This window comes from Chelonoidis abingdonii, chromosome 14, assembly GCF_003597395.2.
Source record: "Chelonoidis abingdonii isolate Lonesome George chromosome 14, CheloAbing_2.0, whole genome shotgun sequence".
NCBI lineage: Eukaryota > Metazoa > Chordata > Testudines > Testudinidae > Chelonoidis > Chelonoidis abingdonii.
In genome coordinates this window covers 30,521,242-30,535,033 of record NC_133782.1, presented here as the reverse complement: position 1 = coordinate 30,535,033, position 13,792 = coordinate 30,521,242, and the positions used below count along the sequence as shown (strand labels likewise).

Below are 13,792 nucleotides of genomic sequence, written 5' to 3'. Positions count from 1 at the left end.
ATAGAAGGGCAGTTCAGCCCCTCACCCAGACTCCTCCAGTGCGATTGGGCACGAGAGGCCATGTCAACATCGGCACCACATTGGGAGCATAGCCAGTGGCCAGCACAGTGGCCTTATTGGAGCGAATGGGGCTGTAGTAAGAGGAGGCCCTGAGATAGAAACCTTGGTATTAGAGGCCCGGTATGAGGCCTAAGGCCTGAACTAAAGTAATGGTCAAGACTTTGCTGACATAAAGCAAAGTTAAGCTGTGAGCCAGAGGCAGGCCCTGATCACAGAAACTGGCAAGGAAAGGGCTAATGCTGCAAAAAGAGACATACCTAAAAGGTACTGGACACCAGATATCAGAACATTCGCAGACTTGTACACTCCAAACAGATAACAAGGAACAAGCTGACCCATCTCCATGACAGAGCCAAAAGGGTAATATGATGGATAGAGCTGTTTTGTTTGAACCAACATGTACAAGGTGAGAGGCGGCACGTAGCTACGTAGAGGGGTTGCACCTCAATACATCAGGAGTGATGTGTAACTTGTTTGTACCTGTGTATAAAAATGCATCCTTGGGGCGGTATCTTTGTCCAGCCTAAGGGGCTGTGGAAAGTCCCACCACTGACTGAGCTGAATCCATTGCCAGGGAGCACATACGTACTGGCTAGCTGCACCTTAGCAGCACCTTGGACTTCGTTTGCCAGGGAGCTGGAGACTGTGTTTCTCTTCAACAATAAACCTGGCAGACGTGCCTTCGAACCTTACTAGAGTCTGTGCTCATTGGGGGTTCTCTTGGGGTCTGCTGTGTCAGGTATTTGCGCAGAGCTGGGGCAGCACACCGAGGGAACACACGTATGCAGCCGATTGATATCAACACTGAACAGAGCAGAGCACCACAGTGGTAGAATCTGACAACAGGGGCATGCCAGTCACGACGATGCCCCTTTCACGCTGCTCATCTGCTGCTGCCTCGGAGCAACAGTTTGCAGCACTGACCAGTATGTGACAGGGTCCTCAAAATTGCCAAGGCCTCTGGCAAACCCCGTCCTCCATCTCTCCCACCTCCAAAAGGGTTAAAAAAAAAAAAAAAAAAAAAAGGTACTTTGTCCCATCCAGAGGGTTTGAGTACAGTGAAATCCCGCTATAACGATAATTGGGGTCCAAAAAATTCGATCGCAATAAATGCGGGGTTGCTTTATAATGGGGTTACGAAAATTTACCATTTCAAGCTGGTCAGTTTAAGTCTTGTTTAAAAAAACAAAACAAAACAAAACCTCTTATCCCAGCATGCGTTAAACACAAAAGTAGTAATTTAATTACATGTACATGAAAGAAACATGTGAAATCGACTATACTAATCATTGCGCAGAGTGCAAAGTCAATCTGATTGCATGACTCCACAATTTTACATTTCATCACTTCTTAAAAAAGCTATTTAGTATGGTCTGCTTATCTGCCACAGACTGTTGGTGTCTAGCAAAGTCAAGAATGCTTCTGAGTTGGAAGATTTTGACACTGTCCACGTCTTGAGTTTCCAGCCACCTCAGACTTGCTTCTAGGTCCTTTACTGCCTCGGACACTTTTGGTGGGGGAGTTGAGATGCCATCATCATTGTCGTCGTCATTAGTGCCTCTGGTTTCAGGCTCTGGTGGTGCAGCTTCATTCTTCCCACTGACATTTGCAACAATTTTGTCATCTGAGATGTGTTCGTATATGGGGCAGATGTCATCTGCTGAAAACCAGTTGAGGATATCCTGATGACTGTGCTCATATTCTCTGAGTGCTTCTTCGGCTAAACGTACGTTGTCTTCAGTGAATCTTGTAAATTCAGGCTCATCGTCATTACCGGCATCATGTGTAGGTGATGGAAAAGCTGGACCAAGACTCTTTGTCCAGCATTGTTGAATGCAACGTGCAGAGATAGCATCCTAGGCTTTCGTGACAAGGTGACAGACTTCTTTCAAGTTGAGTGACACCAGTGAAGTGTCGACAGAGGAGTTGTTATTCGCTACCATCCTCTTGATCATTTCATGACAATAGTTTTGCTTAAATACTGATATGATGCCTTGATCCAGTGGCTGGATTTCTGACATAGTGTTCTTCGAGAGATAAGAGACTTTAATCTTGCCATCATGACTGACAAGATTTTCCGCTGGGGGGTGGACAGGGCAATTGTCCAACAGGAGGAGAGCTTTTTCCTGCTGCTTGAGTTTTCGCAAATGAGCCCGAACGGCTGGCATGAAAGTTATATGGAACTAGTCTTTAAATATGGAGCTATTCATCCATGCATTCTTGCTGTTGGTGTATTCAAAGGGAAGGGCCTTCATATTAACATGATGAAAACACCTGGGAGACCTTGCATTTCCAATCATCAGAGGTCTGACTTTGTGACTGCCAGACTTGTTGGCGCAAAGCAAGAAGAGTGACTCGGTCCTTCCTCTGCTTAAAACCTTCTCGTTTGTGACTATCAGTCTTGGTTGCGAAGGTGCGATCAGGTAACATTTTAAAGCATAAACCAGTCTTGTTGCAGCTGTAAACTTGGTCGGCTGTGTAGCAACCATCCTCCTGCAACTTTTTAAAGTCAATTGGGTAGGAATTGGCAGCCTTTTTATCAGCTGAACAGATTTCCCCAGACACAAGAACTTGGCTTATAGTGTGCCTTTTCTTGAATCTGTCCAGCTAGCCATTACTCGCCTTAAATTTGGATTCATTTCCATTGACAAGGTGATCAAATTTCTCTGCTTGAGCTTTCAGAATAGGGCCAGAAATGGGAACTCCTTCTGAGTGAGCCTGGACAAACCATTGGTACAAGGTGGAATCTTAGGTTTTCATCATCTGCAAACTTGACCTTTTTATGCTGTAAACCAGTTTCCGCTTCAAGAATGCAGGGTACGCTACGGAGCTTTTCTTCTTCTTTTTTCCACCCTCAGAGAGTGGACTCACTAATTCCTAGATCTCTAGCAAGCTGAGTTTGTTTGCCCTTCCTTAGTTGATCCAGGGCATACAGTTTCTCTTGGACAGAAGACTACTTGCGTTTGCAAACTGGCATGTCCATAATGGTAAAATATTTTCAAAAATATAGGAAGTTAATAACAAGTTTATAGGCAAACACCATACACATGTACAACCTGAGAAGTAAGTGCAATGGGCCTGCAATGGCCAGGAGTCACTTTTATCCTATAAGACCAGAAGAATGCGATTTATTTATAAATGTCGTAAAAAAAATATTCTGGCAAAACATGAACAGTATTACGGACTTAAAGGGGAGCCAACTTATGATCGCATTATATCCGAATTCACGTTATCGCCGGGCGCGTTATTGCAAGATTTGACTGTACCTTTATACCAACCCACCTCCGGGCTCACTGGTTGTCTCTGCGACCAACGAAAAAGATAAGCAGAGGCACACCAGTTCAACTACCAAAAATAGAGGCTAAAAGACTGGACCTTTTGGGGAGAAAAATTTATTCCACTGCCAGACTGCAATTCCGGGTGGTGAGCCATCAGGCCGTCTTGGGCAGATACAATTTTAACTTATGGGACTCCCTCTGTAACTTCAAGGAATCCCTCCTGCAGGGTTTTGCTCAAGAATCAGCACCCTGGTACAGGAGGGCATGGCAGCAGCTACGTGCTCCTTCCAAATGGTGTGGGATGCAGCAGACTCGGCAGCTAGGGTGGTCGCAGCAGCGGTGGTTATGAGGTGCAGCTTCTGGCTTCAAACTGCCAGTCTTTCTCTAGATGTGCAGCTGACGATGTAGGTCCTCCCGTTTGCTGGGAATGGTCTCTTCTCCAAACAGACAGATGTGAGTCTGCATGGGTTAAACGACATTTGGGCCATCCTTTGCTTGCTGGTCATGCATATGCTGCAGTCTTCACAGAAGCAGTTCCGGCTGCCCCTGCCACCAAGTCTTTGGCAGCCTCGATGGGTCTGCAAGGAGAAGGGATAGAGACAGAAGTTTTAGTCCTCGCTGCCCTTCCTCCTCCTACTGCGCAGCTCGGCCCGGCAAAGCAGCCAAGGGGCCAAAAGCACTCATTTTGAAGGTGCTCTTGAGAGTGATGCCCTGGTCAGTTTTCCAGATCCACCTTGTTCTTTCCTCAGCCGTCTTTGTCCCTACTGTTTGGCCTGGTCGTGAGTCACCTCGGACCGCTGGGTGCTGGACATACTATCTCGGGGCTATACCCTGCAATTTTTGGCTGCCCCTCCCTCCCACTCCCCTCTTCCCCATCCCTCTTCAGGGGTCCTTCTCATGAACAATTCCTCATTCAAGAGGTTGAGAACCTCCTGTGCCTGGTTGCAGTGGAGGAAGTCCATCGGGACATGAAAGAAAAAGGGGTCCACTCCCACTACTTATTAATCCTGAAGGCAAAAGGGGGCCTCAGACCCATCTTGGACCTGCGTCGCCTCAACAAGTTTCATATGGTCTCTCTGGCCTTCATCATCCCCTTCCTTGATCTGGGAGATTGGAATGCTACCTTCGATTTAAATGATGCTTATTTCTATATTCCCAGGTCACAGACGCTTCCTCAGTTTCATAGTGGGCAGACGCCATTTTCAAAGCACTCTCCTTTGGCCTCTGATCAACCCCAAAAGTGTTCACAAAATGTATGGCACCAGTGGTTGCTTACCTGAGACGTCGCGGGGTCCAGGTCTTCCTTTATCTCAACCACTGGTTCATCAAGGGCCCATCTTGTGAGCAAGTGCAGAGGAGCCTTAATCTGGTGCGTTCCACCTGCCGCGATCTGGGCCTGTTAATAAACAAGAAAAAAATCCATCTTAACGCGCGTCCAGTGAGTAGAGTTCATTGGGTGGTTCTCAACTCCATGCGAGCCAGAGCCTTCCTTCCAGGAGCGTGTTTTTAGGCCATGTTGGACGGATCTGATCTCCCATGTAAAGAACCATTTGTGGGACAACCTGGCCCTCCATATCAACATTAGGAAGCTCAGAGCAGTTTGCCTGGCTTGCCAGGCTTTCTTGCCTCACCTGAGGAGCAAGGTGGTACATGCAGGTCCTGATGAACAATACTGCCGCAATGTATTACATCAACAGGCAGGGCAGTGCCAGGTCTTTGGCCCTTTGTCAAGAAGCTCTCTGCTCTTGGGACTTTTGGGTGCGGCATGCCCTTCCTCTGGTAGCTGCACACCTGCCTGGAACCAGGAACATCCTGGTGGATCACCTCAGCAGGACTTTCTCATCTCGTCACAAGTGGTTGCTCTATCCGGAGGTGGTCAGCATAATCTTCCAGAGGTGGGGGACTCCCCAGGCGCACCTTTTCACATCCAGGCAGAACAGAAAATGCCACAAGTTCTGTTCGATCCGGGGACTTCCTGTCGGATGCCTTTCTCATCCCTTGGTTGGGGGCTCTGATGTATGCCTTCCTGCCAGTGCCATTGAGTCACAGGGTCCTTATGAAGATCAAGCAAGGGCGAGAATTATCCTAATAACCCCCATGTGGCCTCTCCAGCACTGGTTCAGCACACTGTTGAACCTTTCGGTAGCCACCCCTCTGGCTGGATCTGCTGTCACAGAACCACAGCAGCCTTTTGCATATGAACCTGGCGGCACTGCACTTGACTGCTTGGCTGCTGCCTGGCTAAGCATGAACAAACGGCATATGTGGGCCAAGCAGGCCCTGCTGTGGGAGATACTGGATTATCTGCTGCACCTCAAACTCCAAGGCTTGTCCCTGTCATTGATCAAGGTCCACCTGGCTGCTATCTTGGCTTTCCATCCTCTGTTCCAAGGCTCACAACATGACAGCATGGTCCCCCACCCAGGACCCAAATCTCATGCTGTAGAGGCTCACAGGGTCTCTGTTTCAGGCTCTGGCTTCCTGCTCTCTCTTGCTTCTCCATGAGGTGATCCACCAGGACGTTCCTGGTTCCAGGCAAGTGTGCAGCTACCAGATGAATGGCATGCTGCACACAAAAGTTCCTTGTTCCTGGTCGTGATGATGTCAGTCCGCAGGGTGTGCAAGATCAGGGCACTTACTTTGGAGCCGCCCTATATGGCCTTCTACAAAGATAAGGTCTAGCTGTGACTGCACGCAGTGTTTCTGCCCAAGGTCGTTTCCCAGTTTCATACTGGCCAGGACATATACTTACCTGTATTCTTTCCAAAGCCTTATATGTCTGATGAGAAATGCAGGCTACAAACTCTGGACATCAGGAAGGCGCTGACCTTCTACATAGATAGAACAAAGCTGTTCCGTAAGTCAATGCAGTTGTTTGTTGCGGTGGTGGACAGAATGAAGGGTCGCTCAGTGTCTCCTTAGAGGATTCTGTCCTGGATCATGGCCTTTATCCGCTACTGTTATGAGCTGGCGAAAGTGCCTACGATTGTGGACCACACTCGACTAGGGCACAAGTGTCATCAGTGGCCTTCCTGAAGCAGGTACCAATCCAAGACATGTGTAGAGCCGCTGCCTGGTCGTCTGTCCACACGCTTGCGTCTGATACACTTACCAGCAAGCTTGAGACAACACTAGCTTTGGCAGAGAAGTGCTGCAACCTGCAAGACCATGAACTCTGAGCCCACTTCCATTGATACTGCTTGTGAGTCGCCTTCAATGGAATCGACATGAGCAAGCACTCGAAACAAGAGAGATAGGCAACCGTTTTTTCTTCAGCTGTTGTTTTTCGAGATGTGTTGCTCATGTCCATTCCATTCCCCACCCTCCTGCCCCTCTGTCAGAGTTGCCAGCAAGAAGGAACTGAGAGGATGTAAGGCTGGCAGCTCCTGATATACCAACGCCTGAGCGCAGTACTCAAGGGGGCACCACAGCTGGCGTTATGGATACTGCTACGACAAAAATCTCTGACCGTGCATGTAAGTGCACGTACACCTAGAATGGAATGGAGCAACATCTCGAAGAACAACAGTTACAAAAAAGGTGGGTAACTATTTTTTTTGTTCATTTGTATCCATTTCTGAATTATTTCCATCAAGGTTATTAATATGGACTATGGAATGAAAGAACAGAACCCTATCGATAAAGTTCGCTTCTATTGCAAGTCTGACCCGAGCCAGGCAGTCAAGATTTCGAAAGAACAGGTAGCTAACGCTGTGCCAAAGGCCTTACCAAATATGCTTCTTAAGGAAATTTTCATGTAACAGGTTGTAGAAGCACTTCTGTGCAATAATGTGGTGGTGGTGGGGAATACAGTTTTACCAAAATTTGGAATCTTAGTATTTAACACAGTCCATCCAAAATCCATTACTCACTATCTTCAGTTTGACTAATTTTTCCAGTCAAACTCCCTAACTTTGTGGTACAGATTATGCTTTATATTGAGAACTTACATTTTTCTACCTATATATGGAAATATTTTGAAGTTCATTGATCGGTTGGCTCTAGATTCCAAGAAACACTGTACAATTTATTTTCCTCTATTCAAAAGGTTTCCAGGCTTCTGCCAGAGACATTTGCAGAGCAGCTGATCCGTGTTTATTGCAAGAAAAAGGATGAGAAGAGTTTAGATGCTGCAACAAAGTGTTTTATTCAGTGGTGTATGAACAAGGATTTTACAAAACCACAGGTAACGTACTACCTCATAAATACCCCTACACACAGATTCATCCATTCCCAGGCCAAAAGGGGCCATTGTGATAATCTAGTCTGACCTCCTGTACAACGCAGGACAGAGAACTTGCCCAAAATAATCCCTACTCCCTGGAGCTTCTCACCTTGGCACATGGATTTGGAACCTTCAAAATCTCTGCATTGTTAAGGATTTTTATCTGTAAGGCCTTGTCTACACAGGAATGCTGCATGTTCTAACCAAAGCAGTGAACTTAAACCAATGCAAACTCATGTGGCCATTCTTATTTCTGTTTAAGAGCAGCTTTTCTCATAAGCTGATTGGGAACAGGTTTAAACTGAACTGAAGTGAGACACTATTATCCTGAAATAAGAGCATCCACCCAAGGGTTTGCTTTGGTTTCGGTAACTGGTGCAAGTTTTGTTTGTAGACCAGCCCTAAACCACTACGGTGGGGCTCAATGGCATCTCTTTAAGGGATCACTCAGACCAGTTGCTCCTGCTTGTCCCAGGCCTGTAAAGCTTCCTGTTTCCCCAGGAGAAATCCAGTGGACATAGTGTACTTAGATTTCCAGAAAGCCTTTGACAAGGTCCCTCACCAAAGGCTGTTATGTAAATTAAGCTGTCATGGGATAAAAGGGAAGGTCCTTTCATGGATTGAGAACTGGTTAAAAGACAGGGAAGAAAGGGTAGGAATTAAATGGTTAAATTCTCAAGAATGAGAGGGGTAACTATGGTGTTCCCCAGGGTCAGTCCTAGGACCAATTCTATTCAATGTATTCCTAAATGACTGGTAGAAAGGGTAAACATGAGTGGCAAAGTTGACAGATGAGACTAACACTCAAGATAGTTAAAGACAAAGCAGAGCTGTGAAGAACTTCAAAAAGATCTCACAAAAACTAAGTGGGATGGGCAATCAAAATGGCAAAATGAAATTAAATTGGATAAAGGTAAGTAATGCCACATTGGAAAAAAGTAACCCCAACTATACTATACAAATGATGGGGCTGATCTTAGCTACAAAATGACTCAGGAAGAAAGATCTTGGCGTCATCGTGGATAGTTTCGAAGATGTCAACTAGACAGTGCGCAAAGAGGCAGTCAAAAAAGCAAACAGGGATTTAGGGAACATAAAAAGGGGATACGAGAATAAACTGAGAATAGATATTGCCCTTATATAAATATCCACTCGACGCCCACAATCTGAATACTCGGTAACCGAGATGGGCCTCCTCACTTCAAAAAGAACACTAATGCACTAGAAAAGGGGTCAGAAGAGGGCAACTAAAAGATTAGGGGTTTGGAGAGGGATCCCATATGAAGGAAAGATATAAGGCTAGGCTCTTCAGCTGAAGAGAGGAGACTAAGGGGGATATGATAAAGTCTATAAAACATGAAGTGATGGGAGCAAGTAATAAGGAAAAGTTATTTACCTATCGCACATAATACAAGGAACTAGGGGTCACCAAATGAAATTAAGTAGGTAGCAAGGTTAACAACAAATAAAAGGAAGGTCTTCTCACACAGGCACAAGTCAACTTGTGGAACTCCTTAACCTGAGTGAAGTTGTGAAGGCTGGGACTATAACAATGTTTAAAAGGGAACTGGATAAATTCTTGGTGGCTAAGTCCATAAATGGCTATTAGCCAGGAAGGGTAAAGAATGGTGTCCCTAGCCTCTGTTCATCAGAGGATGGAGATGGATGGCAGGAGAGAGATCACTTGATCATTCCCTGTTAGCTTCACTCTCTCTGGGGCACGTGGCATTGGCCACTGTCGGTAGACAGATACTGGGCTAGATGGACCTTTGGTCTGACCTGGTACGGCCGTTCTTATGTTCTTATGAGAATTTTATTTGGTTTTTTTTTATGATCTTTTATGGACTCCTGTTCAGGAGCCCCAATCTCCTGGGGAAAGAAGGCGACTTGAACAGGAAGAGGGTAGAGACCCCCTAAACGTTCCTGATTTCGAAGGTCCCTGCTGCTGTGTGCGGGTAGAGCCTGTTGCCCCTGCTGCCTGTCAGACACCAGAGCACAGATACCGCAGGGCATGATGGGGATGGAGCTCACTGTAGCCCCTTCATGCAGTTTCGGCTTTTGCAATGGGGGCGGGGTCAGAGCCACCTCTGTGGTCCCAGCTCTTGGCAATGTTGAGCCAGTTGGTCAAAAACAGCCCCTGAGAGAGATGGAACCTGATCCTAAAGGAAATAGGAGCCTCAGACTCCTGCCAGGGGCGTCACCTGTAATACCAATAAAGCTAACTTGGCACTTCTGTGGTGTGGCTGGGACAGCAGGCCCTCCCCTGTGCTGCCCCGGCCTGCCCCTCCTCTATCATTTCTCCCACTAAACTTGTTTCTTTCACTTGATAAAATTATTTATGTCCATCACTGTAGCAGAGCAGTTAATATGGAAACAAATGACATTTTTGCCATTATAAATAAAATTAGAATGTAAATTAGGTATTTCACATTTATTAAATATGTAAATCGTTGCATTGAACTTCTAGTTTTCAGGACAGTAAGCCTTAGTAGGTGTGACTTGTCCATCAAGTTGGGTACGGACAGTGTGATAAGGTGTCTTTCCCCAGCAATGAAAGGTTTTCTCTTAGCAGTTGGTTTTGAATGCTAGTAATTCATCTGTGTTTAGTATTAAGCTGCCCCTCTTTCTGTATCTGCTCTTTCAGGTCTAGATGTTTTCTCACATACCTTTCCCTGCATGAAATGTAGTCTGGAGGAGCTCTGAGAGAAACGTGCTCACAACACAAATCAGTTTCATGTCCTTTAATAAAAAATGTAGAGCTTTAAATCCCTCCAGTGTGACAAAGCATAATACCTCGTATTGAGCATTTTTAAAACTAGTGTGCTCGGCCCCAGGGCTTATTTTCCAGGGGTGCTGAGCACCCACAGCTAATGTCGGCGGTCGCTCAGTACCTCCGGAAATTCCACCACTGGACTATGGTTTCCACAGGCATGATCTGCAGCCATGGGCATGTGAGTCATCTTAGGGCTCATCCTTTTGTAACAGTTCTGGTTTCTGAGAGCAAAACAGAGTTAATTTCTCCAGTGTGCTTTGCACGTGAGATTGGTAAAAAGCTTTCCGTTTCCTATATCAATTTGTAATATCAATTTCATCATGCAACCAGCTTTACAACCACCACGTCAGTTCATTGCACCATAGTAATGTGTCTTAACAAGTGAAACATGGCCAAGTGTACAAAACTGAATGTGGGTAATCCATGGCACATTTGCCGCGGGTGCTCAGCACTTTGTCGTGGCAGTGTTGGACAGGGGAATTTCAGATGGACAGTGGGATGGTTACTGGGCTCACTCTTTAGAGTGAACCATGTTAGTCTGTATCTGCAAAAAGAACAAGGAGAACTTGTGGCACCTTAGAGACTAAAATGTATTTGGGTGTTAGCCCAGGAAAGCATATGCCTGCACAAATTTGTTAGTCTTTAAGGTGCCACAGGTGTTGGGCTCTTTGGGCTCACTTTGTGTGATAATACACTAAGTATTTCCTGGCTCACTGGCTTCCTGGATTTATTGGTGACTAAGCTTTGGGAACCAGCTGAACGACTCGGGTACGTTTGTACAGAGTTCTCACCTACAAAGTTTTCAGTCATTGATCATGACCCTTTTGTGGGTCAGTTCTCATCCTTTCTATTCGTAAGCCTAAAATTGAGCTGCTTATTTTGTTCTGTTTGTACAGCACCTAGCACAATGAGGTGCTGGTTCCTACAGTAAGACAAATAAAGTAAGAATGTGCTTGTAAAACTCGGCAACTTTTTCTCAACTTCCTTTCAATGACTTTCTAGGATGGTGATGTGGTCGCCCCTGAACTAACTCCAATGAAAGCAAGCTGGAACGACCCTGACGAGGATGAACTGCAAAGTCCAAATGACCGCAGGGAAGCTTCAAAATCCAGAACCAGACTCTCTTTCAATAACTGATTTGCAAATGGAGTTTATTTGCTATATTTAAAGCCTTTCCAGTAAGTTTTGTGCTGTCCCTTCTATCCCGTTAAAAGATACTTGAAAGGGAACAGCACATTGTATAAAACCTACTTGAAAGCTTTACAGAACAAGTTTACCAGAGTGCATTTTTTTAGGTTCCTGTGTGTTTCCTGTACGTAACATAGTGATTTAAATGCCCTGTGAGCATTGACATTCAAAGGGGAATTTTATATGTGATCAGTGATTACTTGCAGCAGAGCAAACACTGCTGTTCTAGTTTTTGACTTGAATATATGGTGCTGTGTAGCAAGAGTTCCTTTAAAAATGAAGGCTTTTGAAATACCCCAAACTCCTATAAAATTCCAGAAGGAAATTAGTATTTTACCGTTGTTGTAGTGTAGCTAGCATTGCACTTCAGCACAATTATGACTTCCCTAAAATCAGAGAAATGTGAGCAGCAAGTGCCCAGCTCCCTTTACTGGGGCAAATGACATAGATAAAAGAGAGAAAAAAATTGGAAAGATCTGTGCTACGTCCCCTAGATCCCTTTCTTTTAAGATAATCGTGATGTCACATGTTCTGACAGAGCAAAGCCTATAGCTCAGGTTTCTTAAGCCTTACTGAAATGAAAAGGGATCAGTGAGATGTGGCCTTTTTTTTTTTTTTAATGCTGTTTTTTTTAGATTGTGTTTTTGTGGCTTAACAATCACTTTTTCCTGCCATTTAAATGTTCTTTCCCCTGGTTCTTTTCATATAGCACAAATGGGGTGGGGACCAGATTTGACTACTGACAAATGGCTGTCCAATACAAAGAGCAAACAAACTAGGCAGGTTTTTCCTCCAATCTCACTTGGAGATCCCTTCCAAAGAAATTAAGTAAAAAAAAAAAATCTTTGTACACAAATGGGATTTTTAAGTTTCTTGTGTCCTTTTTTTAAAAGTAGTACCTGAAACCTGAAGAAAACAAACTTGACCTCTTTTTCTGAATCTTTGCCTTTAGAAGTCAGATGTTAGTCACTAGTGGGTCTGAATACAAAATCAGTGCCATAAGAAGTCTTCATGGAGAGTCCAGGTTTGTTACATGAGATTAATTAAACTGTCCCTTCTAGAGGTGGCATCTAATAATCACCAGATGAAGGCAAGGGAATTTATCATGCTATAATTCTTCTGGTCTGCTGCTCTCTTAATATGCACAAGCCCATGTGTTCACCAGAGGGGGGTGTTGTACAAACCCCATTTTCAGTGCACTACCAGTGATTCAGATCTACAGGTGTATGAAATGGCTGTTAGAAATCTTCACTGACTTGGGAAGCATATCTCTAACTGTTCTGGAATAAGCCTTTTGTACTTGACTTCATCAGACAGAAAGAGTGAAGCAATTGTGCTAAAACCCTGTGATTCAAGGCAAGTTGAAACATTACATACAGAATAATGTATTCATTTCACAGCTGTCACTTCAATGTATTCGCTTATTTGAAACTATTCTAAAAGATGTTCTGTAGAAAATATTTTGCTTGAGAGTATTGTGCTGTTTGCTTTTGAAAGGTGAAACTTTATCTGTGAACTGTATCCTTTTTTTTTTTTTTTTTTCTTGAAAGAGTTCGAACTGACTGAGCCTGAGTTGACTGAAAAAGAATGTATACAAATATTTTAATACAACTTTTTTAATGGAATTGCAGCGTGGATTGTTTGTATTAAAATCAATACTACAATTAATGCACAGTGAAAATGAAAATTGCCAAATGCATTCTTAAAAGGATAGATGTTCATAGCTAAAGCAAGTCTGTTAGATAAGGGAGCCCAATTTTGAATGACTTTTTCCATCAATTTTCTATGAGGCCCGTTGAGCTTTGGAACATCTTCATGCTGGACGAGAGGCATTGGTTCTATTCCCAGTCCCTGTAATGGAGCAGGAATTTTAGATTGGAGTCAAATTCAGGTTTAAGACACCACGAAGGGTAATAAGGATTGAAGCTAAGCAGAAGGCCAAGGAAGCAGTGTCATGTGCTGAGACATGTGGCAGGTTCCCAGAGCAGCCAGATGGCAGACCCGTGCCTAGCATGATGTAACTGAAATGCTGCCACAATGGTCATGATGGCTCAAAATGACATCAAATTCTCAGCTATTATAAAGCAGTAATAAGTAAAGATATAAATGCAGGGGAGATAACCAGCTACACTTTCCCATCATATGCTACTGGTAGAGAATGTGACGTTTGGCCTATAGACATGAAGATTGTATTTGAAGACTGGAGGGGAAAGAATGCTAATAGGCAGATAAAAGAAAGGGACTGGGAATGTGCCAGGGGTTTGACAG

General features: G+C 44.6%; 1 protein-coding gene across 6 annotated transcripts in view; it reads left to right on the top strand.

Annotated features, from left to right (window-relative positions):
- SAMHD1 (SAM and HD domain containing deoxynucleoside triphosphate triphosphohydrolase 1) overlaps positions 1-13,792 on the top strand; it is a 268,902-nt gene that overhangs the window by 78,865 nt on the left and 176,245 nt on the right. For 5 of the 6 annotated variants that reach the window (XM_032789292.2, XM_075072333.1, XM_075072332.1 and 2 more), the window contains 3 exons: positions 6,935-7,039; positions 7,387-7,524; positions 11,339-13,149. In XM_032789292.2, coding sequence (XP_032645183.1) covers positions 6,935-7,039; positions 7,387-7,524; positions 11,339-11,473 — 378 coding nt within the window. In that variant the 3' untranslated portion in view covers positions 11,474-13,149. Of the gene's footprint in view, positions 1-6,934; positions 7,040-7,386; positions 7,525-11,338; positions 13,150-13,792 lie in introns of those variants that run through there. The other variant, XR_012657006.1, reaches the window with a different exon arrangement.